The 27,762-nt window shown below is 45.9% G+C and overlaps 3 protein-coding genes across 7 annotated transcripts in view; 2 read left to right on the forward strand and 1 right to left on the reverse strand.

Annotated features, from left to right (window-relative positions):
* Positions 1–928: 928 nt before the first annotated feature.
* BHMG1 (basic helix-loop-helix and HMG-box containing 1) lies at positions 929–19,089 on the forward strand. 5 transcript variants are annotated; one of them, XM_033158432.1, is made up of 14 exons: positions 929–1,034; positions 3,689–3,768; positions 4,997–5,087; positions 5,284–5,383; positions 6,204–6,332; positions 6,838–7,062; positions 8,118–8,241; positions 10,665–10,768; positions 11,076–11,222; positions 12,487–12,563; positions 13,834–13,953; positions 15,112–15,368; positions 16,114–16,203; positions 17,365–19,089. In XM_033158432.1, the coding sequence occupies exons 2-14, from the start codon at positions 3,689–3,691 to the stop codon at positions 17,534–17,536; spliced, it is 1,716 nt and encodes a 571-aa protein (XP_033014323.1). In that variant the 5' UTR covers positions 929–1,034; the 3' UTR covers positions 17,537–19,089. The 5 variants fall into 5 exon arrangements, with proteins under 5 accessions (XP_033014323.1, XP_033014325.1, XP_033014320.1 ...); XM_033158434.1 differs by having other exon boundaries at positions 949–971; XM_033158429.1 differs by lacking the exon at positions 929–1,034 and adding an exon at positions 1,041–1,084.
* A 2,217-nt stretch (positions 19,090–21,306) lies between these two features.
* The window catches only part of DMPK (DM1 protein kinase), a 77,012-nt gene continuing 70,556 nt past the window's right edge, over positions 21,307–27,762 (forward strand). Inside the window, exon 1 of the mRNA XM_033158438.1 lies at positions 21,307–21,388. The gene's annotated coding sequence lies outside the window, so the exon portion shown is untranslated. The remainder of the gene's footprint in view (positions 21,389–27,762) is intronic.
* Positions 21,777–26,922, reverse strand: LOC117051778 (homeobox protein six1b-like). Its single transcript, XM_033158443.1, has 3 exons — positions 26,515–26,922; positions 23,446–23,609; positions 21,777–22,140 (listed from the first exon to the last, which is right to left on the reverse strand). Exons 1-3 carry the CDS (start codon positions 26,896–26,898, stop codon positions 21,870–21,872), a joined length of 819 nt encoding a protein of 272 aa, XP_033014334.1. The 5' UTR covers positions 26,899–26,922; the 3' UTR covers positions 21,777–21,869.

Genomic DNA, 27,762 nt, shown 5'->3' on the forward strand with positions numbered 1-27,762 from the left:
AGAAGGCCCTGTCCCATCTCCCCACCAAGTGTGCCTGTCAGGGTGGCGTGACCGAGAAAAGGGCCTCCCCTAAAGATCTTGAAACCTGGCCAGTTTTGTACGAGGGGATGCCATCTTTGTTATTGAAAGGTTTGCTGCTTGGACTGCTTTGTGAGGAGGGTAGCTCATAAAGCTTCTGTTGTTGTTGTGGTTGTTGTGGTTAACTGCAGAGATTTATATATATATATATGCTGGATAGAATCTGGATATCTGCACTTTCCGGAAACAGGCTGAATAATTTTTACCCATCTGGGAAATGGATCTTTACCACAAACATTCAATTGTTTTGTTTTTAGCCCTGATTTAAACATATGTTTGTTTGTTTGTTTTTGCATTTTAAACGGGTTTTTAATTATCCTATCCTGTGTGTGAACGGTGGTTTGGCGGGTGATTAATAAAACGATAATTATCACACCCACTGGGATTTGTATTTTCTTCCTTCCTTCCTTGGGGTTTGTGTGGAGACAAGCATATGAGGCAACATGTGAACTTTCCCCTAGTGATAAAAAGGGAGCAACGGGCTTCAGGTGTCACAGCAACAAGACCGGCGTCCTTTCAAAAAAAAGAAAGAAAGAAGTTGGCAGCCTGGCTTGTTCTCACTTGCCCCAGCCAGTGAGGGCAAAGGGAAGCGCTTCCCGTGCCTTCAGCGGAGGCAACTGGGCATGCGTCAGAGGCCGGCGCATGCTCTGTGGTGCTCACTGAGAGTGGCGGGGGGGGAGATTTTTGAAGGGAAACTTCCCTCTCTCCCCTCCTCGATTTGTAAAGCTTCCCCCCCTCGCTCCGCCTCCTCCCGTCGAGCTCACCAATCAGAGCGTCCGCATTGCCGTTCCGCAGGCCCCGCCTCTTCCCTTTCGGGAAATGCCGCCGCTGGCATTTGGGTCTCTCGCGCGCGCTCTCTCGCGCCTTCCCTGCGCTGAATTTCGCGGGCTGAGGCGAGCGCGCGCTTTCCCCTCCCCCCGCAGCCCCGCCTTCCCTTTGCTCGGTTGTGAGCGAAGGTATCCCTGAGGGGACAGATTGGAGAGGGGGCTATTTTTGTGGGATGGGGGTGGGTGGAATATTCTGCCCACTCTTAACCTCAATTAACGCCTTTGATTAATACCACTCATCACTGGAGAGATTCAGATTCTCCTCAGTAACTTCTCTTCTTCCTCAAACACCCACCTTTCCTTCGCAATTCAATATAACCCGCTTTTTTTGGTTCCTTACCCCTCACATTTCATTTTTGAAACACGGCCCCCGACGCACACACCCCATAATTTCCCCCACTCTGTGTCTCGGGATGGGTCTTGCTAATCCCATATAATTCTTTTAATTTTTCTTCAAAGGTCAAATGCGGATATCAAATACGTGATCAGCGCGCGTGCAACCTCAATTTCATGGAAGAGGCCCCCGCCTCAGTTAATCCCCAGATCCCCTCTCTCCATTCGACCCAAAATCTCTAGGAGGATTTCCTTGTCGCGTTAAAAATTTAGAGGGACATGTCTGCCCCACATGGCACCCACTCTTCCAATGGAAGTTGCTGCTACAGATGATAGACCGAAGCCATTCTAGACCTCTAATCATATTTATCCATCTGAGAGCCTCGATCCATCTTTCGCCCAAATGTCCTTTTGGGGACCTACTTCTTGTTTTGCCATACGTTTGTATGGTGGTAGTGCTGCTGTCATGACCCACCTTAAATCAGGTCTTGATTCAATTAATAATAATACTAATAATAATAATAATAGACTCACCATTGCTACCTCTGGCAGATCCCTTCCCATTGCCACCCAATAGATGATGCCAACACAAACACTGTCAGAATTTGTTGTTGTTCAGTTGTGTCCGACTCTTCTTGACCCCATGGACCAGAGCACGCCAGGCACGCCTATCTTTCACTGCCTCCTGCAGTTTGGCCAAACTCATGCTAGTTGCTTCGAATTTACCTGCCCCCAAATTTCATTTGAAGTGACCCTTTATATCTCATTGTGACCCAGGGAGCCTCATCATCTCCCTCAGAAAAAGTCTCCCTCACATCGTCTACAACACAGGGGACAAATTTATTTCCTTTTCCACAACTTCTCTGCATGGGGTTTTGCCTCTCGATGGGAAGATCCCATAATACCCTAAAGCGGGTTGGAGATTCCCTCTTCAATATTGCTGCCTCACAACTGTTCCTATTGACCTACTCTAGAGGGAACTACTTTTCCTCCATGCTAAATAAACTTCATTCCCAAATACCTATGGGAAGATCTCATTCAGTCCCAAAAAAGACAAACTCCTGATCTCTTTTTCCACCATTAAATTCATTGGGACAATGGCACCTTTGTAGGGGGAGAAGGGATAGCTAAGATTCAACTTTCCACCTGGCCCACCATCACCTTGGAAGACTCATGGGGAACCCCAAAAGAAACCCCATTCAATATCGCCCATGTTAGTTCATACTTAAGCCCTTTTCAGTCACCATCTTGAATCCTTTTGTTGCTGTTCTCTACACAAGGATGATGATGATGATGATGATGATAATAATAATAATAATAATAATAATAATAATAATAATAATAATAATAATAATTTGTTTTTTATACCCTGCCCATCTGGCTGAGTTTCCCCAGCCACTCTGGGTGGCTCCCAACAGAATATGAATAATAATAATAATAATAATAATAATAATAATAATAATAAGCGATAAAACATCAAACATTGAAAACTTCCCTAAACAGGGCTGCCTTCAGATGTCTTCTAAAAGTCAGAAGTTCATAGAAGTTCCTCTCTTATTGCTGCTCTTCTACATTTGTCGCCATGGATTTTTCATTTTCCTGTCTTTCCCTTTTATAATTTAGTTCCCCCCAGAATATATTACATTGTCAATTTTTCTTCCCCAGATCCTAAAATGGAAGCAAGGCAATAGCTTCCTTTTTGACCTGCTATGAGAGTTTTGATGTAGTCTTCTCTCACTAGGATCTTTGCAAGGAACACATTTTAGGTCAGGCTTGCCCAGTTTATGACCTTCTGGGCCAGTTTTGGCACCCCAGCTATATATTGTAACTGGCAAAATGTTCGACAACGGTCCTATTATCATGGCCCCCAGGCCCCTAACACACTGCTTCTCAAACATTTTGAAGTGGACCCCATCTGTAAACGTATTCAGACATTCAGGACATGCTTGTAAAAGCTACCCCCACTTTCCACCTAAATGACAGTAAATGCAATACTGTTGCATCAGTAATTAACACTGAACAAATTTATATTTTGCCTTTCATTATTAACATTAGACTATAAAGGCTGTACATGTTTTGATAGATGTTAAGCATTGTGATATTGTGTTATTGGTCCAGTAAAAGAAATGAAAAACACTTTTTGTCACCCACAGTTCGAGATTCTTGGACTTTTATCAGTTTTCTGACTCACTAGTTGGGTTGGGCAAGCCTGTTTTATATTGAGCAAGTACAGTACAGTATTTGTTTGCCCTGCTGGGAAGGCGGCATTCTGGCTCCGATGAATATACAGCAAATATAATTTGCTTCCCAGTTCCATTTTTCCATTCCTTGTACCCCAACCCTTTCCCCTTTCCCTGTGGATTAATTCCTCCCCCCTCTCTTCACCTCCTCTTTTCTGCATCAGGAATTAACAGTATTTCTCTCACACCCCTCACCTTTCTCTGTTATAGATGTGGGACCAGATTGGATGTGTTTGCTCTGAGGAGTTGCAGCCAAACGGCAAGAATTCCCAACAGAATTCTGGTGACAGGTAATGGGCAGGAGGAAGCAAACAGCTCGAAACCCTACATCGGGGATGGGGAACCTGTGGCCCTCGAGAGACAATTGGGCTCTCAATCCCCATCAGCCCCAGTCAATGGTCAGGAACAATGGGCATTGTAGTGCAACATCTGGAGGGCCATGGTAAAGGTAAAGGGACCCCTGACCATTAGGTCCACTCGTGTCCGACTCTGGGGTTGTGGCACTCATCTCGCGTTACTGGCCGAGGGAGCTGGCGTACAGCTTCCGGGTCATGTGGCCAGCATAACAAAGCCGCTTCTGGCGAACCAGAGCAGCGCACAGAAACGCCGTTTACCTTCCTGCCGGAGCGGTACCTATGTATCTACATGTACTTTTGATGTGCTTTCGAACTGCTAGGTGGGCAGGAGCTGGGACCGAGCAACGGGAGCTCACTCCGTTGCGGGGATTCGAACCTCCGACCTTCTGATCAGCAAGCCCTAGGCTCTGTGGTTTAACCCACAGCGCCACCCGCATCCATGATAGTCAGAATTAAACTGCTACGGTGCTACCTGTCAATCTATTTATTTTCTTGCAGTTACATCCCACTCTTAATTCCATCCTGGAACCCAAAATGGCATTCACATGCAGGGGTGGACTTTGGACTTTAGAATTTCAATGACCCTTTGTGCGAGCCCAAAAGTTGGTGGCCCGCCCACACCTCTCACCAGTGGCATGTAGTCAGGGGGACTAGGCTAGTCCCCTAAAGGTTCCCTGTAAATTAGAGTATTAAAGCCTGGTGCCTCCTTCCCAAAGTCCAGGAAGCTTCTGCCTGGCTTAGGGAGGGAGGCGCAGTGCTCCTATGGGTTCCAGGAGCCAGGGAGGCAGCTGCCTGGCACCTCATTCCCAGAGCCCAGGAAGTTTATGCACTGAGCAGACTTCAACAAAAGGGTGGTCTCTACACACTTCACTGGGATTAAGTCCAATTGAATATGGGGGGTGGGGCGGTATTCTATGGAAACATATATATAGGATAGAATTGCAGAGTTAATAATGTGTATCTGAAAGTTGTTTTGCTCCACAGCGCTACAGTATATGCAGAACTGCCTCTACATGAATCAATGAGATTTTGTTTTCTGCTTTGTTATCATCGTGTTATTAGCTATTAAAAGATAGCAAGCACCAGCATTTTAAAATAATAATAAAAATTACCAGCTGACTTTGAAAGGAAGTGTCTGACTCCTCCCTTTATTTCTCAACAGAAGAAAATGCAATAAATATACCAGCACACTTAAAGAACTGGCTCAGATGTTGCCCATCCCTATGCGGACTAGCTGCAAGAGGCTGACAAAGGTACTGTACTGCAGAATTTACTGTGTGCATTCAAAGAAGCTTTCTGAAAATTGGCCCTGGCTCTTCAGAGAGTTTAATATGTGTCACACACGGGACCTTGTGGTGTTGCTGCTCCCAAATTTTACACTGGTAGGAATTGCAAACATTCCTCTTTTTATTTCCTCTCATTTGCTTTGGATTGCCCGACTTGAAACAGAAAGAAATTCTCCTCCGGGTCCTCCACTACATTGAACATTTGCAGGCGAGCGTTGATACGGCCAGATCGCTTCTCCGGGTCCGTTGCGGAGAACAGAAAGGTAATACAGCACCAAAGGGAGGCAGAGAAGGCAGCAAAACTTAACGAGTTATGTTGCAAGTGTGGTGGATTAAGAACAAAGAAAGGTATGCAGCCACAAAAGGGTTAATTAATCAGACACAGATATCTGTCTCGGAAGGGTGGGGGAGTAATGTGAGAATGACTGCCCAAAAGGAGCTAAGGAGTGAATTGAAGCAGCTTATAATGCAAGATTGCAAATAGTCTCTCTCCTGAACTCCTGTGGTAAGAACTGCCTCCTAGTGACCAAGCAGGAAATCTTGACAGAAGTTTGCTCTTTTCTTCTGGGTTACAAATGAGCATGTGTGAGTTTATGTCTTCAGCAGAATGTGGATTTTTCTGGTTCTAGAATTACACAGTCCATTTTTTATATTATAGCACCTGCATAACCTAGGAACTGTATGTAAATAAATAAATAAAAAGAACACAAGCCTTGCCTTCAGACTTGCAACCTATGCAGTGGTTGAAGACCAAAGAAAGGGGACTGTAACATAGAGATAGGAAGTCAGTTTAGAGAATGTTGTGATGAAAAGATTGGTTTTTATTAGGTATTTAATGAGGAGCCAGGAAGTAAAGGATTCCAATGTAAGGGCAAAAGGGTACACTTCAGGGATGGAAAGTGTGATTTTGGCTTTTTGGATAAAGAGTACCTGTGAAAAGATTAGAATGATGAGGGTGGAATGGGGGGAAAGGTAGAAAAATAAGTGGAAGCAAGGGAGTGAAGGCATGTTGGGGTCAGCTAATGTAGAGGGTAGAAAAGTCTGAAGGACCTTTATGAACAATTATCTCTTTTATGAAAACAGGAGGATCTGAGCAGATGGCAGCATCTGCCCTGAAGAGAGGACAAAGAGAAGCCACACCACGAGCAAAGAAAACCAAGCCGCTGGGCGTCTGCAAGAAACCTAGGAAGAGGAGACGCACTCGCAAATCAGGTTGCAGAAAGGATCCTGCAAGTGCTGCGTTCTACAACCTCTTACGTTATGTATTTCAGTCTGTTAGGCTTTTCCTTTCTCCTACCTTCACACGACAGGCTGCACCAGATCCATCTCCACCAACCCATGAGGCTGATGGCAGGGGCTAGAGTAGAGCTCTGATAGGCGGCGGTTTGGGTGCAATGTGCCTTTTGCTTTCGTAGTGGGGGTAATGTGGAGAAGGAGTACCTGCACTGCATGGCCAAGAGGAGAAAGCAGGTTACTTGGTCTATGTGCCCTTAGCAGAGGCCAGTCTCAGAGAAGGGCAGCATGTATTAGAGGGAGGGGGCTCTTGAACCAATGAAGTTTGAGGCTACAAATGGACCTGCAAGGTTTCCTTATGTTTCTGCTCCACGTGGGCATAAGAGTCTCACCTTTACTTAGCAAATGCGCCTGATGCCACAGGGCAGGTGACTGCGATAGCTGAGACTCTGCTCAATAACGCTTGTGTCACTTGTTTTTGCAGAGCGGCGAGGGGTGGGCAAAAAAGTGTGCAAGTGCCTTGCTTTGGAGACTGGGAAGGGCACTTCCCAAGCCGACATGGGCAGAGAGGAGAGCGTGTCTGCCGTGGAAGAGGTCTCTGCGCTCCTTTCGTCCTCCCAGAAGCAATCCCCTTTCTTTCCCAGCTTCCAAGTTCCAGGGTCAGAATATTACCGGCCTGCAAGCGCTCCCTTTCTGGACATCACCAAAGGTGGGGTCCCGTTCCGTGCTGCAGGGGTGGTTTCCTCGTTGCTTTCTGGGCGGTTTTTGTGTAAAGTTTTTAACGAAGAGCAAGGGCACAGTGGTAACCAAAGTGAGGCTGATACCGTACTTTATGGTAATTTGAACTTTTCATCTGGATGTAAGACTATTAGAATGTAGAAATACAGTGTAATTTATAGGTCAGTGACTTCTGTTAGATTAGGATACATAAGAGGAGTCCTGCTGAAACAGACCTAAGATCTGTCTAGCCAAGGTTTCTCAGCCAGGAGCTGGTCAGGCAGGTGGTTGCCATCCCTTGATGCTTCTTCTTCTTCTTCTTCTTCTTCTTCTTCTTCTTCTTCTTCTTCTTCTTCTTAATTTATTTTATTTCTATACCGCCCTATACCTAAAGGTCTCAGGGTGGGTCACATTAAAAATCACTTACATAAAATCAAAACAAAAAGCAGATTACACCCCCCCCCCAAAAAAAAAGAACCAGCATTTTAAAAAGGGTATAGGATGTCAGGTCAGGCAAAGGCCTGGTTGAAAAGGATCCCCAACTTATAACACTCAGAGATAAACTGTGTTCTGAGCATTTCCCTCTCATTGCTTATAAGCACCAGTAAACATATCCTCCATGGATTTACCTGAAAATGGACATTCTGTTTTAATCTCATTCCAAATAGGCACAATTAAACATATGCTCCTCCATGAATTTGTCAGGAGTCATTGGTTATGTCCACATATTGTGACTGTGAATTCCATCAATGACTTATGTGTCATGTGAAAAATGACTTTATGTTGCCTGTCATTAACCAATCATTTTACTGGGAGATGCCAATTAGGATTTTTGGCAAAATCAGGTTTGGACTTTTATCAGACCTTGAAACGGAGCCCTTAGCCTTGGGGAGAGGCCACCAGGAGCTGTTCTCTGCGTGCTGTTCCTAGTCGTACTTGGCTGTAATGAAACTCTCTTTCTGTACCTCACAGAGCATGGAGTGAATGGGTTCTGCAAAGTTTCTAACAACTCTCCCCTTCCCCTCCCATTGTAACTGTTACTGGCAGACTGGAACTTGGGTCGCAGCCAAGAGGAAAGCAAGGATGGAGATGTGTTTTCTGTGTGTGCAGCACAAGTAGCGTACGAAGAGCTGCGTCAGTATTCTGAAGGACCTGGACATTCACCAATGGGGTAGGAGCAGAGTGTGGATAATCGGCAGCTTGTAAAGTTGAGTTCCCACGAGGGAGTAGCTTGAAGCAGACCTCTGGTCTGGAACTCATTTTTGACAAAGACCTAATGTTTCGAACTGGGCAGGGGCTGGAGAGCCAAAAGTATAGGCTTTATTGATCGATTGGATTTCTGTATCACCCTTCATGTGAGGATCACAAGGCAATATAAAAGCACAAAAATCATAACAGAAACAAACAAACAACAATACCTGCCACATATCGTTTAATTAGCCAAAGGCCTGGGAAGAGGAGAGGAATGTTTTTGCCTGGCACTTTGCCTCTGAAATCTCCACCTAAACTGCTCACTCCCATTTGGCTGTGCCTGGCCTCTTTCGCAAGTGTAGAGCTGGGCGATTTCTGGTTTTTAAAATCGCAATATGTCATCAGCTAAACATTGATATACCAATAATACCGCAGTGTCTGAAATAAGGATGGAACTATGCAGAGGCGAAAAGTAGGGCTGGACGATACCTGGTTTTCAACATTGTGATGTATCACCAGCTAAACATTGCAATCTCCTGCCAACCTAGCAGTTCGAAAGCACGTCAGAGTGCAAGTAGATAAATAGGTACCGCTCCGGCAGGATGGTAAACAGTGTTTCCGTGTGCTGCTCTGGTTCACCAGAAGCGGCTTAGTCATGCTGGCCACATGACCCGGAAGCTGTACTCTGGCTCCCTCGGCCAGTAAAGCGAGATGAGCGCCGCAACCCCAGAGTCGTCCACAACTGGACCTAACGGTCAGGGGTCCCTTTACCTTTTAAACATTGCAATATATTGACATATCACCATGTGTAATGATGGAGCTATGTAGAAGCATCGGCTGGCTTCATGGTTTGTCACATATGTGTGATTTTTGCATAACACACACACACGATTCGCAATAGATTGCCAGGTCAATAATTATGAAACCGATATCACGATAATTGGACTTCAAACTAGTTTTGGATGATATATCAATATATTGCCCAGCCCTACACAAGAGTCAGCAGGTGAGGTGCATAGAGGGTGGCAGGGGTGTTATTTTATTATCATTTAATTCTTTAATTCATATCCCACCTTTCCCTCCAAGTAGCTCAAAGTGGTGTTCATGGTTCTCTCGCTATTCATTTAATTCTCACAACAAGCGAAGTAGGTTGGCGTGAGAGGCAGGGCCTGGCCCAAGGTCACCCAGGGAGCTGCATGGCCAAGTGGGGATTTGAACTCTGGTCTCCCAGGCACTAGTCAGACACTCTAACCACTATGCCACACTGGCTCTCACAAAGGGTAAAAGATCCTTTTGCCTATATCCCTCCTTGTGCAAGTCCAATTGCCTACACGACATAATATAATGGTAGAGGGGGCATTTAGGATTTGTTTGCAAGGAATGTGGGACACGTAGGAAACCCAAGGGTGGGACTTCAGATTGAGCCCCTGTGGCACCAGTTGCTTCTCCCTAATGTAAACCAGCAACAGGGAACTTGTCCAGCACTGAAAGGTGCGCTCCATGTGTTACTAGCACAAAAATGGAAAACAGATACGCTACCAGCGAAAGAAGAAGGGCATCTCAAACTGTTAGAATTTGCAGCGTTAGCAGGCATGACCACTAGAATAAGAAAACAAAATGATAAAAGATGTAAGGAGGACTGGATATTATTTATTGATTATATGAAAATTTATTATAACCAGACAATTAGCCTACACAGGGGTCAGCAAACTTTTTCAGCAGGGAGCCAGTCCACTGTCCCTCAGACCATGTGGGGGGCTGGACTATATTTTTGGGGGGGAGGGGAGGGATGAACGAATTCCTATACTCCACAAATAATCCAGATATGCATTTTAAATAAAAGCACACATTCTACTCATGTAAAAACACGCTGATTCCCGGACTGTCTGAGGGCCGGATTTAGAAGGCAATTGGGCCTGATCTGGCCCCCGGGCCTTAGTTTGCCTACCCATAGCCTAGCAGGATGGTAATATTTTCAGCAGTGTAAGTTAGAACTAGAGCTTAACAGGAGGAGCAGAGAAAGATTGGGGAAACTAAGAAAATGCGAGAGGAAGTGGAAGATAAAAGGAACCATGGAAGGAGAGGAAGGGAAGTCCATCAATGACTGGTGTAATAGAATATGTAATATGTAATTTTCTTTCTCCTATTTACTGTTTCTTTTGGGGTTTTTTTTTCTTGTGTTGAAATCTGTCAGAAATGCAAATTAAAACAAAAGAAAGAAAGAAAGAAAGAAAGAAAGGGGTGTTTAAAATAATCTGTAGGCCCAACTCAGGACCTTGTATCTCTTGAGTCCCCTCTCCACACCCCCACATCCTCCATATGCTCTTCTTTTTTACTGCTGACATCCTAAAATTTTGCTATAGCACCCCTTGACTGCCTTGGCGACCCTCTCTATTCTTTCAGGCAAGAGCTTGTGCATTATTATTCCTCTTGTGAGGAAGAAGAGGAAGAAGCATCCAGAGACAGCCCTTGGCTCTCCACCCAGTCCCCAGTGAACAGTTCCCAGGGTAAGCTGCAAGCAAAGCTGTGGAAAGGCCCAGGAAAAGGCATTGCTGGGGGGGCGGGCGAACAGGGGGTGCTGGGACTTTGATGTAGGGAAGCTGCAGGGCTGCAAAATGCCTGTGCTCCTGAGCATGTCTGCTTGGAACCAGCCCCACTAAATTCAATGGGATTTACTTCCCCAGTGCGTGTCTTTAGGATTGCAAGTGAAATGCTATTGAGAGGCAGGCATCAGATGCTTTGCACTGTGGTTAGCGTCTGCCAATATTCAACAATCTTCCAGAAACGAGACACAAAATCTCTCTCTTTTCTTATCAGGAAGCATGCAGCTATGTTCCCCTTGGATTGAGGCCCAAAGCAACACTTGCTCGGATTTGGGGCTGAGCCCTTCACTTTTCACCTCTCCTGCTCGGCTGCTTCCTAGGCATATCCTCCACGGAAGCCAGGATGAGCTTTCCCCAGGTAAAGTTGCAGGAAGGAGTGGCCCAGTTGTGCCTCTTGCTCAAAGTCATGGTGTGTCTCCTCTTCCTGCAAGGAGGGGATAGTAGGCACATCACCTTCCCTGTGATATCAGTTTTATACACAGTATTTTTCAAAGGCAGGGTAGCTGATAGAAGAAATTGCTTTAGCCAGAAATGCAAGAAAATGCTTCACGTTATTTACAATAAATAAATAAATGAGGCAGGGGAGAATCCAAAGTCTGTGCTAATGAAAACCTATTTAAACAAACAGAATATATTATTTAAGTACTTTGCTCATATATTTTGTAATACATTGTTTCTTGAGCAATGGAGAACCCTTAATCCTAACCCCCCCCCCCATATATGTACTACTTACCATTTTATAAGCTTATCTCTGCAGCTATAAAGGCTGAACATTTTACTGGGGGGAAATTGGGTTTTTCAGGCCACTCAGGCAGCCATCCACTATCAACTTATTTTAGAAGAGAGCACACAATTGTATTCTCCGATGAAACCTAGGTGTAACACAAAACACATTTCTCTTCTCCATTAAATATTAAATATATAGATGGAGAGAAGGCAAATCCCTGACTGCAGAATTACAAACATAGCGTACAAAATAAACTATACTATCTGGTTCCTCCAAATAAATATTTCTGTGTGCTTTAGGATTAGCCCAATCCATCTGATTGGCCCAGTCTCTTCCTCTGCCTCTTATGCTCTGGAGGAGCAACAGAGAAATCTGTTTTTGTAGGGCTCGCCACATTCTCCCCTAGCTGTGTTGTTTCACAAACAAGCCATTATGTTGATTGGTGAGAGATGGTTCTGTTTTCCCCTGAAACAGTTGTGCTACAAGGTTGTTTAGCATTTAGTTAGCATTTAGTTAATGAAATGCAGTGCTGCACCTCCGCAGAATTATATGGATGTAGTGTATGTAATTCTACTACTGAACATTTCTCATGTTCAGAATGCAGCTCAACAGTGTCTTGGATACTTCACAGTCCTCTACAGTAGATTTATTGCTTCGAAGGTCACCAACAGTCACAATATTACCCTTTGGGATGGGATTTACATTTGGGTAAATTGTGACACGCTGAGAGACAGGCAGAGGGGAACCTGAGAGCAAATTTTAAAAAAAAAACTGGAACTTGATTGGTTCAGCACTCGCTTTGAGTTTGGAATGAAGTTCATCTAAGATGAGGAAACTAACCTTCTTTGAAAGTGCTTGCTTGAGATTTAGTGGAACCTTGTTTGTTATCCTGCAGTGTTATTTGAAGATGTGTATCTGTCCCCTCAGTCTAGCAGTTTTTCTCAGGCCCTTTCAGGAACCCTCTTGAGAAAGGTAAGTGCATTGCCCCACAGCTTTATTTATATTCATCCATCTCCTCCATTTTTCATTCCAAGTTGAGCCTGTGCTCCATGAGCTGCTTCTCATTTAACTGCATCCACTTGCACAGGCCATCAGTACACCTTGTGAGAGTGAGTTCCAAAATTTAACTATGCACTGTGCGAAGAGATACTTCCTTTTGCCTGTTTAGAATCTTGCAACATGCAACTTCACTGGATGTTCCCAGTTCTAGCGTTATGAGAGAGGGAGGAAAACTTTTCCCTCTCATCCTGTGGTCATTATGGCTTCTTTTCAGGGCTAATGCAGTTTCTGGAAAAGGTGAGGATGGTGCCTCTTGTGACATCCCCTGGGGATGGGCACTTTGTAAAATGTATTTACATGTAGAAGCGAACTCCATAAGGGAGGAAAGCCTCTTTGTGCTCTCTTGGCTGAAGCCAAGAAAGCATCTTCTCCTAAGATGTTGCTTGTTCAAAAGACAATGCAAAAGAGAAAGATGGGGGTCTGCTTCCTGTGGTTTTGTGTAAACCTCCCCAGGTGAAACCACACCCATCTCCAGTTACATAGAGGAAGTTGTCTCAGTCCAGGTAAACAGGAAGTTAAGGCTGGAGGACTGAGACACCTTCATGTCCACTCTAGCAATGTTGTGTTTGACTGCTCTGTGTTTACATCCCACACACTTAGGTGCCTATCCAAAACAGTGGCCCAGTTAAGTAGTCATTCCCTTTGTTTTTGTTTCCCGCCTATCATGGGTGGCTCATTCGCTTATGTCCATGGAGGGGTGGCTTTGGTTGTCTTCCTTATAGCTAAATCTCAGGTTCTCTTCCTCCCAACTTCCTTGGGCATGGGCGATAGATCAGAAGCCTGCCTCTGCATGACTTGCTGTGAAAGCTCTCTGCAGATACTTCCAAACTGGCCTGCCTAGAAATGACATATGTGTAGTAATCTAAATATTTGTTTTATTTCTGTCCGAATACACCCATCTCTCTGATTTATGTGGTTTGTGATACAGTCTCTGTAGTTGTTCCAATGTGTTTGCACCCCATGAGCAGTTACATTGCTCTGGGCCAAACTATGCGGTTTAATTTCAAGGAACTAAGGGCTGGTGGAATCTAGGCTAGGGTCATATTGCGGCGATAGAAAACACATCTCTGTTTTCAAAGAGAAACTGCTTTAATTGTAATCTTTCTTTCTGCGCACCACCTCCCCTTTTAAGATTCTGTCTGCAAAGGTCCCCACCTCTAATTTCTTCCTTCGCCTCTTGCAGTCGGCATTCACGCTGGATCACTGCTACCTTTCCTACAACGAAACAGGTAAAAGCAATTCCAGCCCTGTGTCACGAATGAATGGGAGAACATCTTTATGGAACAAACAGTATCTTCAAGAGGTGAGAAGAAGGTTGTAGACATGGGGGTGTTAACTTTGTGTGTATAGGGGAACCTCCTCTTCCATTACTGGAATCTAGTGTGATTGACTGGTTCATGAATTCTCCTATACTTTTGTGGGTCATAATAGTTAATCCACACACCCACCCCACCTGCAAGGCATCAACTTCTATTTATTCATCCCAAATAAGGAACTTGGTTGTTCTCTGTTGTTTCAACCTTGTATTCTTTCAATTTGAGGCTCCACTAAAAGGTCATTTGGGTCAGTGAAGTCCTAATTACACACACTCCTCTTCCCTCCAGGCAAACAAAAAGCTTTATCAAAGTTCAAGGGCACATTCCAACCAGGCAAAAACAGTCAAGGAGGGTACAAAGCAGGGCTTGAGAGGGGCATGACTGTGGGTGAGTTGTAACCTAGGGAAAGTCCCAAGGTCCATAGAGAGAAACCTTGAGTGACACATTTGGTCCCCAGACCTAAGGTTCCCACCTCCTGTTACAGAAATTTACACTGGGGATTGTTACAAACACCACATATTAGACCTGTATAATTTTGCACTTCTGTACCATTTCATACTGTTTACAGGAAACTGAAGTCAGTTGTCAAATACAGTTCATTGTGTTTTTTAGGGTTTACTTAAAACTGCAACATAATTGGGTAGGGAAAGTCTATTTGTGTTTGATGACGTATTAGCAAAGTGATTTTTTTTTTACAAGAACAGTGGGGTTTAATTCATTCAGTAAGATGATTTTTCTTACCCAGAAAAAAGGCTCAAGAATTGTAAGACTCTGTTTTTATTTACAGTCGTACCTCGGCTCCCGAACACCTTGGGAGTCGAACGTTTTGGCTCCTGAATGATCGAAAACCAGAAGTGAGTGTTCGGGTTTTCGAATGTTCTTAACTGAACGTCCGACGGGGCTTCTGATTGGCTGCAGGAGCTTCCTGTAGCCAATCAGAAGCCACGCTTTCGAAGTCAAAACATTTTGTAAGTCGAACGGACTTCCAGAATGGATTCTGTTCACTTCCGAAGTATGACTGTATTTAACAAAATTTACACATTGCTTGATTGTAGTGAAACCTCTCATTTGGACCAGATGGCGCAATTCCACATGCCTCTTCCTGCTCTGAGCAGCCTGACTCCCCTTCCGCCTTCTCCTGTCAGGAAACAGCCACCGCCAGGCCTGAATTCCCAGCGTCTTCCAGTGATGAGAACAGCGACAGCACCTGGACACCACCATCCAAGAGGGTGAGGCCATCTCAAGTCAGCTGCCAGAAGAAGATGAAGAAGGTGGTCAGGAGGCAAAGGCGCCGGCCAGCAGCCTGTGAGAAACGCAGCAGCTCATCTCCTCTGCAGCTGAAAAAGAAGTGCGTGAACGGCTTCATCATGTTCTGCCGCCTGAACCGCAAGCACTACATCCGGTGAGAACTGGAGGGCAACAAACTCTTACGGAGAGACTCAAATCTAGGCCGGTCTGGATGGAACCAGGGCATGAATCCCTGTAGCGAGATCCACCATATCCAGTTAGGATTGCAGCTGGCTTTTCAGTTTAAGATCATAAAAGGCACCCCTTGCCACCACCTGTACTTCCACAGATAATGTAGTATCCAGGAAGAAGCCCAGACTGAAAACTTGGTCTATTAGGGGAAGTGCAGTCCCATCCAGTTTCACATGATATGCATCTTGACCTGGTAGCTTTCTCCAGTTTATTCTCATACATTTATTTTTAAATCCCCCCTATATGAAAGTTGAGATGCTAACAATTTTATCAAGACCTGTAACCAGGGAGAGGAAAATTGCAACATCACAAGCTGTCCCTGGAAATGGGCCTAGATTGGGTTGCACTTCTTCTGTTGCCTGCTAGCTGATTTAACAATAAAATTCTAGGTGCTTCAAGGGGAGAATATCTTCTGCATAAGCTCCTTGCAGCCATGGGCTGGCAAGGTGTGTGTTTGGGTGGGGGTGGGGAGGGAGGGGTTAGGTTTCATTCAGGTGTGTGTCTGTGCTAGTTTTTAAACACTGGTCTCTATGGAGAGCAAAAGGCTAGCCTGGCAGGGGGTTGCCAAGGCAACCTGCTCCCCTTGAAACCTCAAGGGAACATGAGGACATAGGCAGAGCCTCACGTGCACCCGCCTCTTGTGACCAAACCATCTTTTCTCTTGGCAGCGCTTGCCCAGGCATGGCCTCCACAGCTGCTACGAGAGAGCTGGCCCAGCTGTGGCGTATGATGACGAAGCAAGAGCGGAAGCCATATTGGTATGTCTGGCACTGATCAAAACACGCTGTGGCATGAGGCTGTTCTTTGGGCAGTCATCCAGCAGGCCAGTTTCTAGGTCGGCCCTGTGGTTCAAGGACACAGATGTGATAGAGCACCTGTCCTGCAGGCCAAATGTCCGGGATAAATCTCCAGCACCTGCAGTTTAAAAAGGACCTGTTGTTGTTGTTGTTGTTGTTGTTGTTTCCTTACCAGCCTGTCACCATGAGGTCCCAGGGCAGCTTACAAAGATTTGGAAATACAGTATTAAAAAATAGTTAAAACAGATTGCAGTCAAGAGAATAGGCTGGGTCCTAAAATGTCTATCTCAGGCATCAAACGCCAGGGTGAGCAGGCGAGTCTTTAGAAAGTCCTCCTAGTGGGGCAGCGATAAAACTGAAAGCACATTTGCAGAAGTTTAGCAGGTTCTGGTATGGTTTCAAATTGGATGGGGGAACCGTGTGCTGAGAGTCCTGCATATGGGGCGGGGGTGGGTGGACTGAATGACCCTCGGGCTCCCTTCCAACTCTACAATTCTATGATTCAGCATCCAGCAAAAACTGCACGGGTGCATCCCTGTGGAGAGGGAATCCTCCAGTTTAAGGGGCTGCCACACAGAATTCTCCCTGAAGATGGGAAATACCCTGGAGAGCCGCTGCCTGTCAGAGTAGACAGTACTGGGCTAGATAGACAAAAGAAAGGGATTCCAATTCCATTGTCTGCCCAGCAAGCCTGGTGCCCCCCCCCTTCAAGCAAACTGACACAAAAAGTGCTTCTGTCATTTGGTAACCTGAGCGCATACAACAGTTATATGAGCTGTTATCATGTTATGATCCACTGTGCAGCATCCTCTCCATCACGCAGGGAGGTTAACGGGTGTTTATTTATATTTGATTTTTCTAAAAGCAGGCATTCATTAATCGGCAATGGGGGGGTCATGTTATGATTAGTTGGTTATCACCCCCTGTCGCTTCATGGCAAGCCGCATAAGTGAAGTTCCCTTGCGTTCCAATTCACATCACCTTGTTTTTGTCACATCGTAATGGCAGCCATCACATGGTGGCTTCGTTATGTTCGCTGCAATCTGGCGATTACAGTTGAATTGACGGCCGGAAGTAACCACTTGAGTGATAAGCTTATCGTTTATGTTGCATCTCTTCCAGCATGAAAGCTCGGCGTTTCAGCCGCCTGAATAATCGCATCGTGAGGGACGACTTCTCCAGTGGGGAGGAGGACCCAGAGCCGCCCAAACCTTTCCACATGCTGCTCGCTGAAAAATCCCTCCATGGCTCCCAGACCTTTGGTGACCTCTCTTTACTCAAGCTTATCCCCTGACTCTTTCGCACTGTAACGGTAATGGCATATCCATTCATGGGAAAGATGGCCCCTTACTCCGGTCTGTTATCAGTGGTTACAAAATTTTCCAGCTGATGGGTTTGCAGTGAAGTGTGTGCTCCCTCCCCCTTTTCAGCAACGTGCCAGACAACAGGGGCTCCATGGGCCCCATTGGCTGGGACAGTAATGTAGGGGGTGTAGAAAAAAAGGGAGGAGACGGGAGTCCCCTTGTTGCCACCTGTAGCACATAAACGCTCCCCTATTTTCTGCTCCTTTCTACTGCTTGCACCCCACATCAGCTGCTGTGCCTCTAGCTTTCCAGAAGGTGGTTCCTGAGAAGGAAAAACACAGGTGGACTTTTCCCAGTAACCACATGCATTTTATGTTAAACTCCACCAGAGACCCACAGTGGCTTCCACTGTGTTTAAGGCTACCAAAGCTGGCCTCTGGTGGTCTGCAACATAATGGTAGCGACATTGGCAAGGGGAGGGGAAATCCCTGGGCCTGGGTGGTAGGACCATGCTGGACCAACTGAAGTTTTGGCTGTTTACATGGGGCTTAACCTTTGTTTTAGGACAGGGGTGGGGAACCTGTGGCCCTCCTCCTGTTGTTGGGTCCTGTAACCCCCCATTAGTCCTAGCCAAATGTCTAAATGGTCAGGAATAATGGAAGTTACACTCCAGCAAAATCTGGAGGGCCACAAGTTCCCTGCTCCTAGCCAAGGAGCACTCCTCCATTTGAAATGAATGGGTTTGATTTTGAAGAAAGGAAGGATCTGTGTGGCTTTTTAAAAAATGGTTTTTAACCCTGACTAGCACCATGTCTAGCACAATGGAAAGTTGATGCCTGTTTTTCAAAACCCCAGGTCCATATTTATTGCCAAAGATTTTAACTCGCCATCCCTTTCACCAGAGATTAGCTCAGGGAGTAAGTTTTATCCTGCCCAGTCAGTTTAGTTCCTTAGATCCATAGGAAAATTTTGCTGCAGCATGAAATGCAATTTCTGAGGTCCGCATGGACTTGTTTGCCCCACAGCAGATTTGATGCTTTGTTACATAGTGAGTTGCTTCATGTGCTCCTTTGCTGTTTACCTGGAGCAAATGAATGAGTTCGAAGTTTGCTCTGGGTAGCATTGTGTCCCCACTGATACAGTGGGCCTGTACAGCAGAAATCTTGAGGAAGGAACAATTCTATATCTTTGGTCTGTGGTTGAAAGGGAGTCAGAAAGAGACTCACTTGATACTGAGCTAACAAGGGTGGGCGCTTCACAGCGAGAAAGTAGGGTGTCAGGAAGATTGTGCTTACGAAGTGAGTCTCTATACAACATTTGTAGTTGGTTTACATCCTGCTTGGGGGAAACCTTCTCAGTCACCCATCCTTTACCCACCTCTTAAATTGTCCCTCCCCCTGTTCACAATCAGTTTGTGTTTGAAATTCTGTTGCAGGCTTGAATGGGCTTTTACCACAGTTGTATTTATGTATTTATATATTTATTGGCAGGTTTTGTCCTCATCTCTATTTATATTTAAAAATAAAAGCTAGCTTTAAAATAAGATAGCCATTTTGGTGCCTCTGTGCCTCTCCTCTCTGTGGTCCTTTCAGAACTGGTCCCAGAATATTTCTTGTTCAGGCCCAGGAATTAATTGTGCCAATCAATTTTCCGTGCAGCAGCTGCCCCAGATACCTCAATATCTGTCTACCTTATCGGTTGCGTCACACAGATTCGCATTTGTTAGAGCCAGATTTAATGTGTTCCCCTCAAATGTTCTGAGCAATAGATTTTCTAACGGTAAAGCCTCTGTTTTATGCGCATGTGATAACAAATCAATAGAATCCCTTTACCATATCTTGTTAAATTGCCCTTTATACATTGTTCCCCGATCAAGGATTCTGAGTTCAATCATTCTGGAAATTGTTGCTAAACCACCTGAATTGCATCTAGCCTATCTACTCCAGGACATTGACTCTTATAGAACATTACAGGTTGCCAGATTCCTGATTTCAGTTCTTTCATATAAAAGACTTCATGGAATGCTGCATGACTATTAAAAATCTAGTAAACGCTATGCCCCATCTTTATCTTTAAGTCCATAATACGGTACATCTATAGATTGTAAGTAATGCAAAGGAGATTATGCGTTGAAATATTTTAGTTGATATTTTAGAATGTAAAATGCTGTTTTATTTATTGATTTGTTTTACCTTGTGGGCTTATAGCCGAATAAAGTATTATCTATCAATCTTCCGTGCAGCAGCAACTGGTGTTCAAGGAGCAGCCACATGTGTTTTTCAAACAGTTGCTTTTGGGCAATTTAAAACATGCTGTAGGCTCATGTCACAACCTGCTTGCCTCTAGCCAAGTCTTTGCTTTAAATTTATGGACACTTCTTATAGTTGCTTCTTACTTACAGTGGTATCTTTGTAATCTTCAAGTAGGTTAGGTTGGTATGATTATTCCCACCTGAGACAATAGTGGTTTGCCAAGTGAGTTCATGGCAGCAGTGATATTTGTTCTGGGGACTTCCTGATTTTCAGGTCACTCTTACAGGGTCATGTCTACTCAGAAATAAATCCCCATTGAGTTAAATGGACCTTAGTCCCAAGTAAGCGTGTATAGAATTTCAGCATTTTTAAACCCAAAGTAGAGCATTGCTGTGCATGTACCAAATCACCATTTGGCACAAAGCACTCAGGCTAGCAGGATGGTGTCCTTGTAGAGTTGAGCCTTGCCACACTATGGGTTGCTGGTAGAACCTTTGGAGAAGAAAGGAACTGACACCTGCCTAGAGGTTTGTGCAGGAAAGCAAGTTGGCAGTGGATTCTTGTTTTGAGTGCCAAACAGTCCCTGGAAAAGCCATGCCTGTGTAGAATCATAAAGTTGGAAGGGACCTGAAGGGTCATCTAGTCCAGTGTTTTTCAACCTTTTTTGGGCAAAGGCACACTTGTTTCATGAAAAAAATCACAAGGCACACCACCATTAGAAAATGTTTAAAAAAAATAACTCTGTGCCTATATTGACTATATATAAAGTAATTTTTCAATTTTTCCCACGGCACACCAGGCAACATCTCGCGGCACACTAGTGTGCCGCGGAACAGTGGTTGAAAAACACTGATCTAGTCCAAGCCCCTGCAATGCAGGAATATGCAGCTGCCCCATATGGGGATTGAACCTGCAAGCTTGGCGTAATCAGCACCATGCTCTAACCAGCTGAGCTAGCCAGTTTTGCGTCAATATGCAAGACGACGCCACCCTTTCCCGTTTTTAATTTATTAGAAAATTGGCAATACAGAGTAACATGGCTCAGTAACGTGGTAGAAAAAGAGGGTCTAGCAGAAGCAAGCAACCACAGCAGGCCTTGATCCCATCCCACCCTCTCCAAGAAGCACATTCAAGAATTGTCTCCCAACTCCAGTGAGTGATTCTTGCTGAACCTTCTTACAAAAGAGCTTCTGTCTCTTTAACATTTCTCTCCCAGAATGGCTGTAAGTATAATGTAGGCTCAGTAGGCCATTATTTTCCATACGGAAGCCCACAAAACTATCAAGTGCTTCATTAAAGTCCTCTGTCAAAGTCATTAAGCTTGTTGGAACCTCTGCAAGGCACTTGAATTGCTCTTGCTGTCTCCAGAGGGTAGGTGTTTGCATGTGCTCAGCTGTCTAGGCTAAAGCCCTAATTAACCTTCTTAATTGGATGCTCCTGTGCTTCCAAGTTTAAGCTGCTGCATGCACTTGTACTCTACTTTGTACCAATTTTGTTGCTTTGCTAACTGCTTCACCTTTGCTTGGTTCCATGGGGACAGAGCTTCCCTTGCTTTGCCATCAGGTGCATTTCATGCCGCTCTCTTATAAGGTAGGAAGGCTTGGCACTCATGCTCAACCAGTGTATGGGGGGGGGAGCAAGATTTGGGAGTTTTTGCAGGGGGTGTGGGATCAGGGAATGTGTTGAGAGCAGAAATCGCATCTGCTCAAAATCCCTCCATCCCGGAGAAGTGGTTTCTGATTTTAGCAGAAATATGTTCTTTTCCATAACAACACAAAGTTTTGCTTTTTTGCTTTTTTTTACAATGCAGAAAATTGAGGTCTGGTGGGATTCTGGAATGGTTTGTTTGTCAAAAACTGAATTTTGAATTGTGGGGGCAATAGCACAGCATTGCAGGTGCCCATAGGCCTAATCCTCTTATCACTGCCCCCTATAGGTCAGGAGAAGAGGAGATGCTTTGTAACCGATGGCCAAGTTCATGTGCTGGCTGGGCAGGAGAGTGCTTAGAAGTACGGAAGGAGAACAAAGGAACAGTTCATTGGGGATGAAGTGGGTGTTCCACTGTTCAGTTTCAGGAGCCCAGATCTACAAGGGTAGAAGTGAGAGGCCCCAGGAGACTATTGTGGAGTGGCTGGTGCTGCAGAAAATCTACCCTCTGGACGTTGTGAATGGAGTTTCCTGGTGGAGCCGAAAGTGGCAAACCAGAGTAGAGCAGTGAGGGGCTGGATGCATGAGCTGCAGGGCTGTCAATGGGAGAGCTCTCGTCATCGGAGCTGGAGAGTAGGTGTCTTTCTCGCGGAAGGCCCCTTCCTTCCTTCAGTGCACCACAGTCGCTGTTCTCCCTGCAAGAAGTAGAAGAAGAGGAGGAGAATGTTGTCTCTGGGTGCCGGATTGTTAAGGAATCAGTCCTGCTGGGTGCTTACTAAGATAATAGGCATTGGGGAAGCAGGGATTAGATGGTAACTTTCAGTCTTTGCAGGTATGGCTTTGTAGTTCTGACTGTCCACCCCAACCTTCCTGCTGTTTTCTTTACACCAAATAAGAGATCTGTGTTTTTGGCTGTAGGGCTAATAAAAGCTTTGGAGATGCCATTTTGATCAGGGGGAAAGTGCAGGAATGGGCTAGCCCATCTCACCAGTACTGCTGCTCCAGTAAAATTCAGATGCCCCACCTACACAGTGCCTTTTAGGTAAAATGTTTTTTGTTTACCTTCATTATCCCCCTCTTCTTTTCATTCCCTCTCTCTCTCTTTCCACTCTTTCTTTCCAGTTAACAATGCATTTAAAATTATTTGAAGAATGGAATAACTTAAAATGCTTCGTCTGAGTGTCATTTTGGGGGGGCCTTGTCACAAAACCTACTCTTTACTGCTGAATCAGAGCAAACAGTAATCCACGGAAAACCCGAATAGCTGTTTGTTCCGATTCAGCAGTAAAGATCAGGTTTACATGGGGAAAGAGCTGGGGCAAAACAAAAAAACCTGACACAGTGCTTTAAAGTGTAGGCCTATGTCTCGAAAGGGCAGGGCAAAAGGTAATTATGGGTGAGCCTTCTGACTGAGGAGGAGGAAGCTGACAGCTGGTATCACCTCTGGTTGGCAGGTGGGGGCTGGCTTAGGTCAGACTGAGGTTGGTGGGGCAGTGCCCCCATTTGCTCTGCTGGACCAGCCTCCGATGATGCAAGGAGGTTGTTCTAGACAGAGAGAAGGACATGGCAGAGTTGGCTTTGGAAAAAGGCGACCCGAAGGACTGATAGCAGGTGGTCGTTTGTCAAGAGGGAGGGAAGCCAAGGCAGGCTGGCAACACAATTCCCTGGGGTATGTTCTGTGCCTTAAATGTAAGGGCAAAGAAACTCGAAATTGGACAGCAAGTGCAGAGAGGAAACTTTTGGGAAAGTGAGAAAAGGAGGCGGAGTAAGCAAGATATTTCTCAATGGTTTCTGCTCCCGCCCCTCTCGGAGTCCCAGGGGTGGGGGCTTCTGGTTCACCCTGTCCCTTTTTCTGTGACTTCTAGTATCAGGGCTTCCTCCCTTCCTTTGTCCCCTGCTTTGTTGGTAGGCAGCAGGCGGCTCTGCACCTTCTTTTTGTTGAACCCACAAAGCCCCAGAGACTGCATTCCCGCCCCTCATCGGCAGGGAGGCCCCCTCACCTCTCCTTGGTCTCGGCCGCACGGTCCCTCTGGCGCCGGTTCTTGAACCAGTTGCTGACCTGGGTGGTGGTCAGTCCTGTGGCTTCTGCCAGCTCCCTCTTCTCACGAGGGGATGGGTAGGGGTTGTGGATGTACCATTCCCGTAACACGCTCCGAGATTTCTCCTGTATGAGAGCAGAGGGTGTTAGTTTTGCTTTGTCCAGGCTTATCCTTTATCCAACTTATCCTTTTTGTAGGGTAGGCAACCATTTCCCCCCTCAAGGGGTATAACTATCCAGGATTTGTTTCGCCTGTTGCAGCACTCCAAGTTGACATTTTCAGTGAGCCCATGAGCTTTGTTTCCTCAATTGTCATGGCCTTCTATGAATCTTTTCCTCCCATCTATGTGTATTTGTTTAGATTATTATTCTTAATCTGAATGTGCATTGTTGTACACTTGCAGCTACTAAAGGTGCTATGGTATACCATGACCGGCAGGGGGCAATAACATCATTCTCTCTTCATAGCTGTGCTCTCAACAGTGAACAGTTCTTTCTTTTATTCGTAATCTTAAGATATCATTTTGGGAAGTTTTATGGGTTGGTTGGATTCTTAAACCTCTAGGCAGTGAAACCCTGGGCAAGGGCAGAGTTTGTGTTTATTTAAAAACTAGGGAGAAATATGTTTGAAGGATGAGGGGGCACAACAAGCACCAAGCTTCTCTGTGAAAGTTAACTTCCTGGAGTTGCCACCTTCTTTCTTCCCACCTTTCCTGGCAGGGCTGCTGTGCCTTTAAACAGGTTTCTGAGGGGCAGAATTTCAGCTGGCCAATTTCCCCTTAGCACACAGATGGGGAAAGCTGCATAAGTTGAAATCCTTCCTCTCACACAACTGTTAAAGCCACAGGAGACCTGTCCGGGGGGCGGGGGAGGAAAATTACAGCATCCCTAAAATTTGCCTTCCTTTTCTTTCTCTTTCTCTCCCTATCCCAAACCTGTTTCCCCTTTTCGCTCCCTCCCTTATCACCATAACTCAAAGTCCACAAATGCTGTTTTTAATGCCAGTGAGTGCTATTCTATTATGATGGCAGATTAGGTAGCTCTGAGCAATATGTTGGTACTGTACTCAGTGCAGAAGTGGCACCCCTCCCCAGGTGATGGGGTGGGGTCCAAAGAAGGTTAAGGGGTGATATGATAGCCATGTTCAAATATATAAAAGGATGTCATCTAGAAGAGGGAGAAAGGTTGTTTTCTGCTGCTCCAGAGAAGCGGACATGGGGCAATGGATTCAAATTACAAGAAAGAAGATTCCACCTAAACATTAGGAAGAACTTCCTGACAGTAAGAGCTGTTGGACAGTGGAATTTGCTGCCAAGGAGTGTGGTGGAGTCTCCTTCTTTGGAGGTCTTTAAGTGGAGGCTTGACAGCCATCTGTCAGGAATGCTTTGATGGTGTTTCCTGCTTGGCAGGGGGTTGGACTGGATGGCCCTTGTGGTCTCCTCCAACTCTATGGTTCTATGACAGGGTTTGAGAAGTGAAAAGCAAGGGGGGGGGGAGAATGGCACAGGAGTACTGTACCAGGTGGTAGGAAAGCAGAGAAAGTGAAACCTTGGTGCCCCAAGAAAAGCATTGAGGAAGAAGTATTTTTTAATTATGATGTACATACTGCTTTTCCAATCTTAAAACTCCTTGCATTAAAGAAATTATTTACAGTAATGAACAGCAATGAAATTCAACTCCACCTCACCCCCCCCTCAAAAATAAATCCACAGCTTTACCCACTAAAGCTGTATCCCTTGGCCAATCGTATTCATCTTAGCTGCAGAAAGGCCACACCAAATAAATGGCTTTTGCACGACTGTCACCCAAAGGCCCTGACAGCTACTGCATCTCGCTGGGGAGTTCATTCCAGAACTTTGTGGAGACGAGAGATGCTATTGGCACGAAACACAAGAGTGGGAGGCTGCTGTGTAGCTTTATCATGTAACATGGCCAATACAGAGAAAGACCGAGCCCTGCCCCAAGGAGCATACAATTGAAGCTTTGAATATGCTTCAGCGGTCCTCAGAAAATAGGGACAGCACAATGCAGACAATAGGGAGAAGAGGGAGGCAGCAGGATGAATAGGACAGGACATGGTTTCGTGTGGGACCTTCTCACCTGGAAATGAGGACTAAGGACTGCAGCAGAGGGTTAGAGTATTTGCTTTGCATGCATAAGATCCCAGGTTCAATTCTCCAAGCAGGGCTGGGACAGGCCCTGGAGAGCTGCTGCCAGTCAGTGTAGATGATACTGAGCTAGGTGGACCAATGTCCTGACTTGGTATAAGGTGAAGAAGAAGAAGAAGAAGAAGAAGAAGAAGAAGAAGAAGAAGAAGAAGAAGAAGAAGAAGAAGAAGAAGAAGAAGAAGAAGGATTTGAGGAGGGATTGGAAAGAGAGGAGGAGTAGAATCATAGAGTTGGAAAGGACCCTGAGGATCAACCTGCAATGCAGGAATGTGCAGCTGTCCCATATGGGGATCGAACCTGCGACCTTGGTGTTATCAGCATGATGCTCTAACTGAATAAACCACATAAGTGGTCTTGAATAGGATTCCAGGGCAAGGAGGTTGCATCAGAGTGGGGGGAAGAGGCAAAGAGGTGAGGGAGCACTTGGGGTCATGCTGAGTAGAGGAGAGATACAGGTAGGGGGGAAGAGCATAGCATGTAATGACCTGTACAATCCACAGTCCCATCACAGTGGGGCTGTTCTGAGCTGACTGAAGTGGACAAGTACAATAGTAATGAGAAGAAAGTTGCCATAGACATAGGCAGTGCTTTTCTTCTGGGGAAAAGGTGCTGGTACTGTGTACCCTTGAGTACCCCCAGAAAAAAAGATGGCACTTGCAATAATCCAAAGCAGGAGGAGTTCAGTTGAACTGCTACTTTGCTAAGCCAAGCCCTGGAAGTTTTCAAGGAATGATGTGCAGGTTTTGTGCCTGCAGCAAAAACGGGAGTGTTTGGTGGCAGTTGTTTCTTTGTTTCCCTCATCTCCCTGCCTTTTCAGTGATATGCCCACCATGGAAAAGGTCTCTTCAGGGAGCCTTCCTTACCTTGAAACAATAACTGGTTTCCTCTCCGTCCCAGATGGTCCGAGGCAGGGGGAATTTGCGCCGCACCCTGTACTTGCCCACGGCCCCCAGCGGCCTCCCGCGCAGCTTCTCTGCCTCGATGTAATGAGCCTTGAGCCACAGTTGCTGCAGCTTGGGGTGGTTGTGCAGAGAGAACTGGTAGCTCTCCAGGATCTTGTAGAGCTCCCGGAAGTTTCCCCGATGAAAGGCCACCACTGCTTTGGCCTTCAGGACGCTCTCGTTCTTGTGCAGGTGGTCGCAGGCCGGCAGCGACCAAAGGAAGCGCCCCAGGCGCTCGATGTTTCCCCCTTGCTGCAGGACCTCGCACACACAGGCCACTTGCTCCTGGGTGAAACCGAAATTCATGGCGGAGAAGGGAGGGCTCCGAAGCTTGGCGACTTTCAGAACCGGCTTAGCCAGGCTTCACAAACCCAATACACCTCCAACAAGGAGTCCTGCATGTGGAGGACAGTGCTGTCCTTTTGCGGCCGAGAACAGGAAGTGATCTTTAGAAGAGGGAACCAGATATGTCCCATTAAAGCTGGGGAGGACAAGCCGAGCGGGAGGCAAGTCAGTCACCCTCCGAGTTTCTCTCTGGGATGGCCATGTCAGCTTTCCCCTCTTGCCTTCTATGTGCCGCCGGGGCTCCCCTCTCCCTGCCTGCCTTCTGGCTCTAGAGACAGTCGCCCAGGGTAGATGTCTTGGGGGGTATCAGTTACAGGCTCAGCCCACGCAGGCTGCAGCTGTGGCCAGCCATTGGCCAACTCCGCAAGGAGAGCGAGAGAAAAGGAGACTTTACCACCACCGTCACCCTTGGATGGAAAGCCTTTCTGCAGAGGGGTTGTCGGGATCTGGTAATGTGAGATGCCCCCTACAGAGGGGGGCATGAGGAGGCAAGCCGGAGAGGGAAGTCCCTGCTTTCTGCCCCTGTCTGCCTCTCCCTTTGTTTCCCCATGTCTGCTGCAGCCGGCCTGCTTGCCCAAACCTTTTAGGATCGCACCTTGTGCAAGGCTTCCTTGGAATGTGGGCTGTTGCTCTCATCCTGTTTTAAGCGAGTAAAAGGGACAAAAGAGGTAAGCAGGACCTGAAGTCAACTGCAACTGCTGGTTGGCAGCTTCTGAGACTTCGCTCTAAAATCATCTGCACACTTCCAAGCTTATTTTATTTAGCTCAGAAGTGAAATGCTACTTATCCTCTATGCAGCAGTTTTTGAACGAAGATTTATCCCTC

This window comes from Lacerta agilis, chromosome 8 (assembly GCF_009819535.1).
Source record: "Lacerta agilis isolate rLacAgi1 chromosome 8, rLacAgi1.pri, whole genome shotgun sequence".
NCBI lineage: Eukaryota > Metazoa > Chordata > Lepidosauria > Squamata > Lacertidae > Lacerta > Lacerta agilis.

Coding starts and splice junctions, on each gene's coding strand:
- BHMG1 (XM_033158429.1), top strand. Junction 7,063..8,117: donor CTTTCTGGACATCACCAAAG/GTGGGGTCCCGT, acceptor TGTTACTGGCAG/ACTGGAACTTGGGTCGCAGC. Junction 15,369..16,113: donor AACCGCAAGCACTACATCCG/GTGAGAACTGGA, acceptor TTCTCTTGGCAG/CGCTTGCCCAGGCATGGCCT.
- LOC117051778 (XM_033158443.1), bottom strand. CDS start 26,898: ATGAATTTCGGTTTCACCCAGGAGCAAGTGGCCTGTGTGTGCGAGGTC. Junction 23,610..26,514: donor AAACCAGTTATTGTTTCAAG/GTAAGGAAGGCT, acceptor GCTCTCATACAG/GAGAAATCTCGGAGCGTGTT. Junction 22,141..23,445: donor GCGGCCGAGACCAAGGAGAG/GTGAGGGGGCCT, acceptor TACTTCTTGCAG/GGAGAACAGCGACTGTGGTG.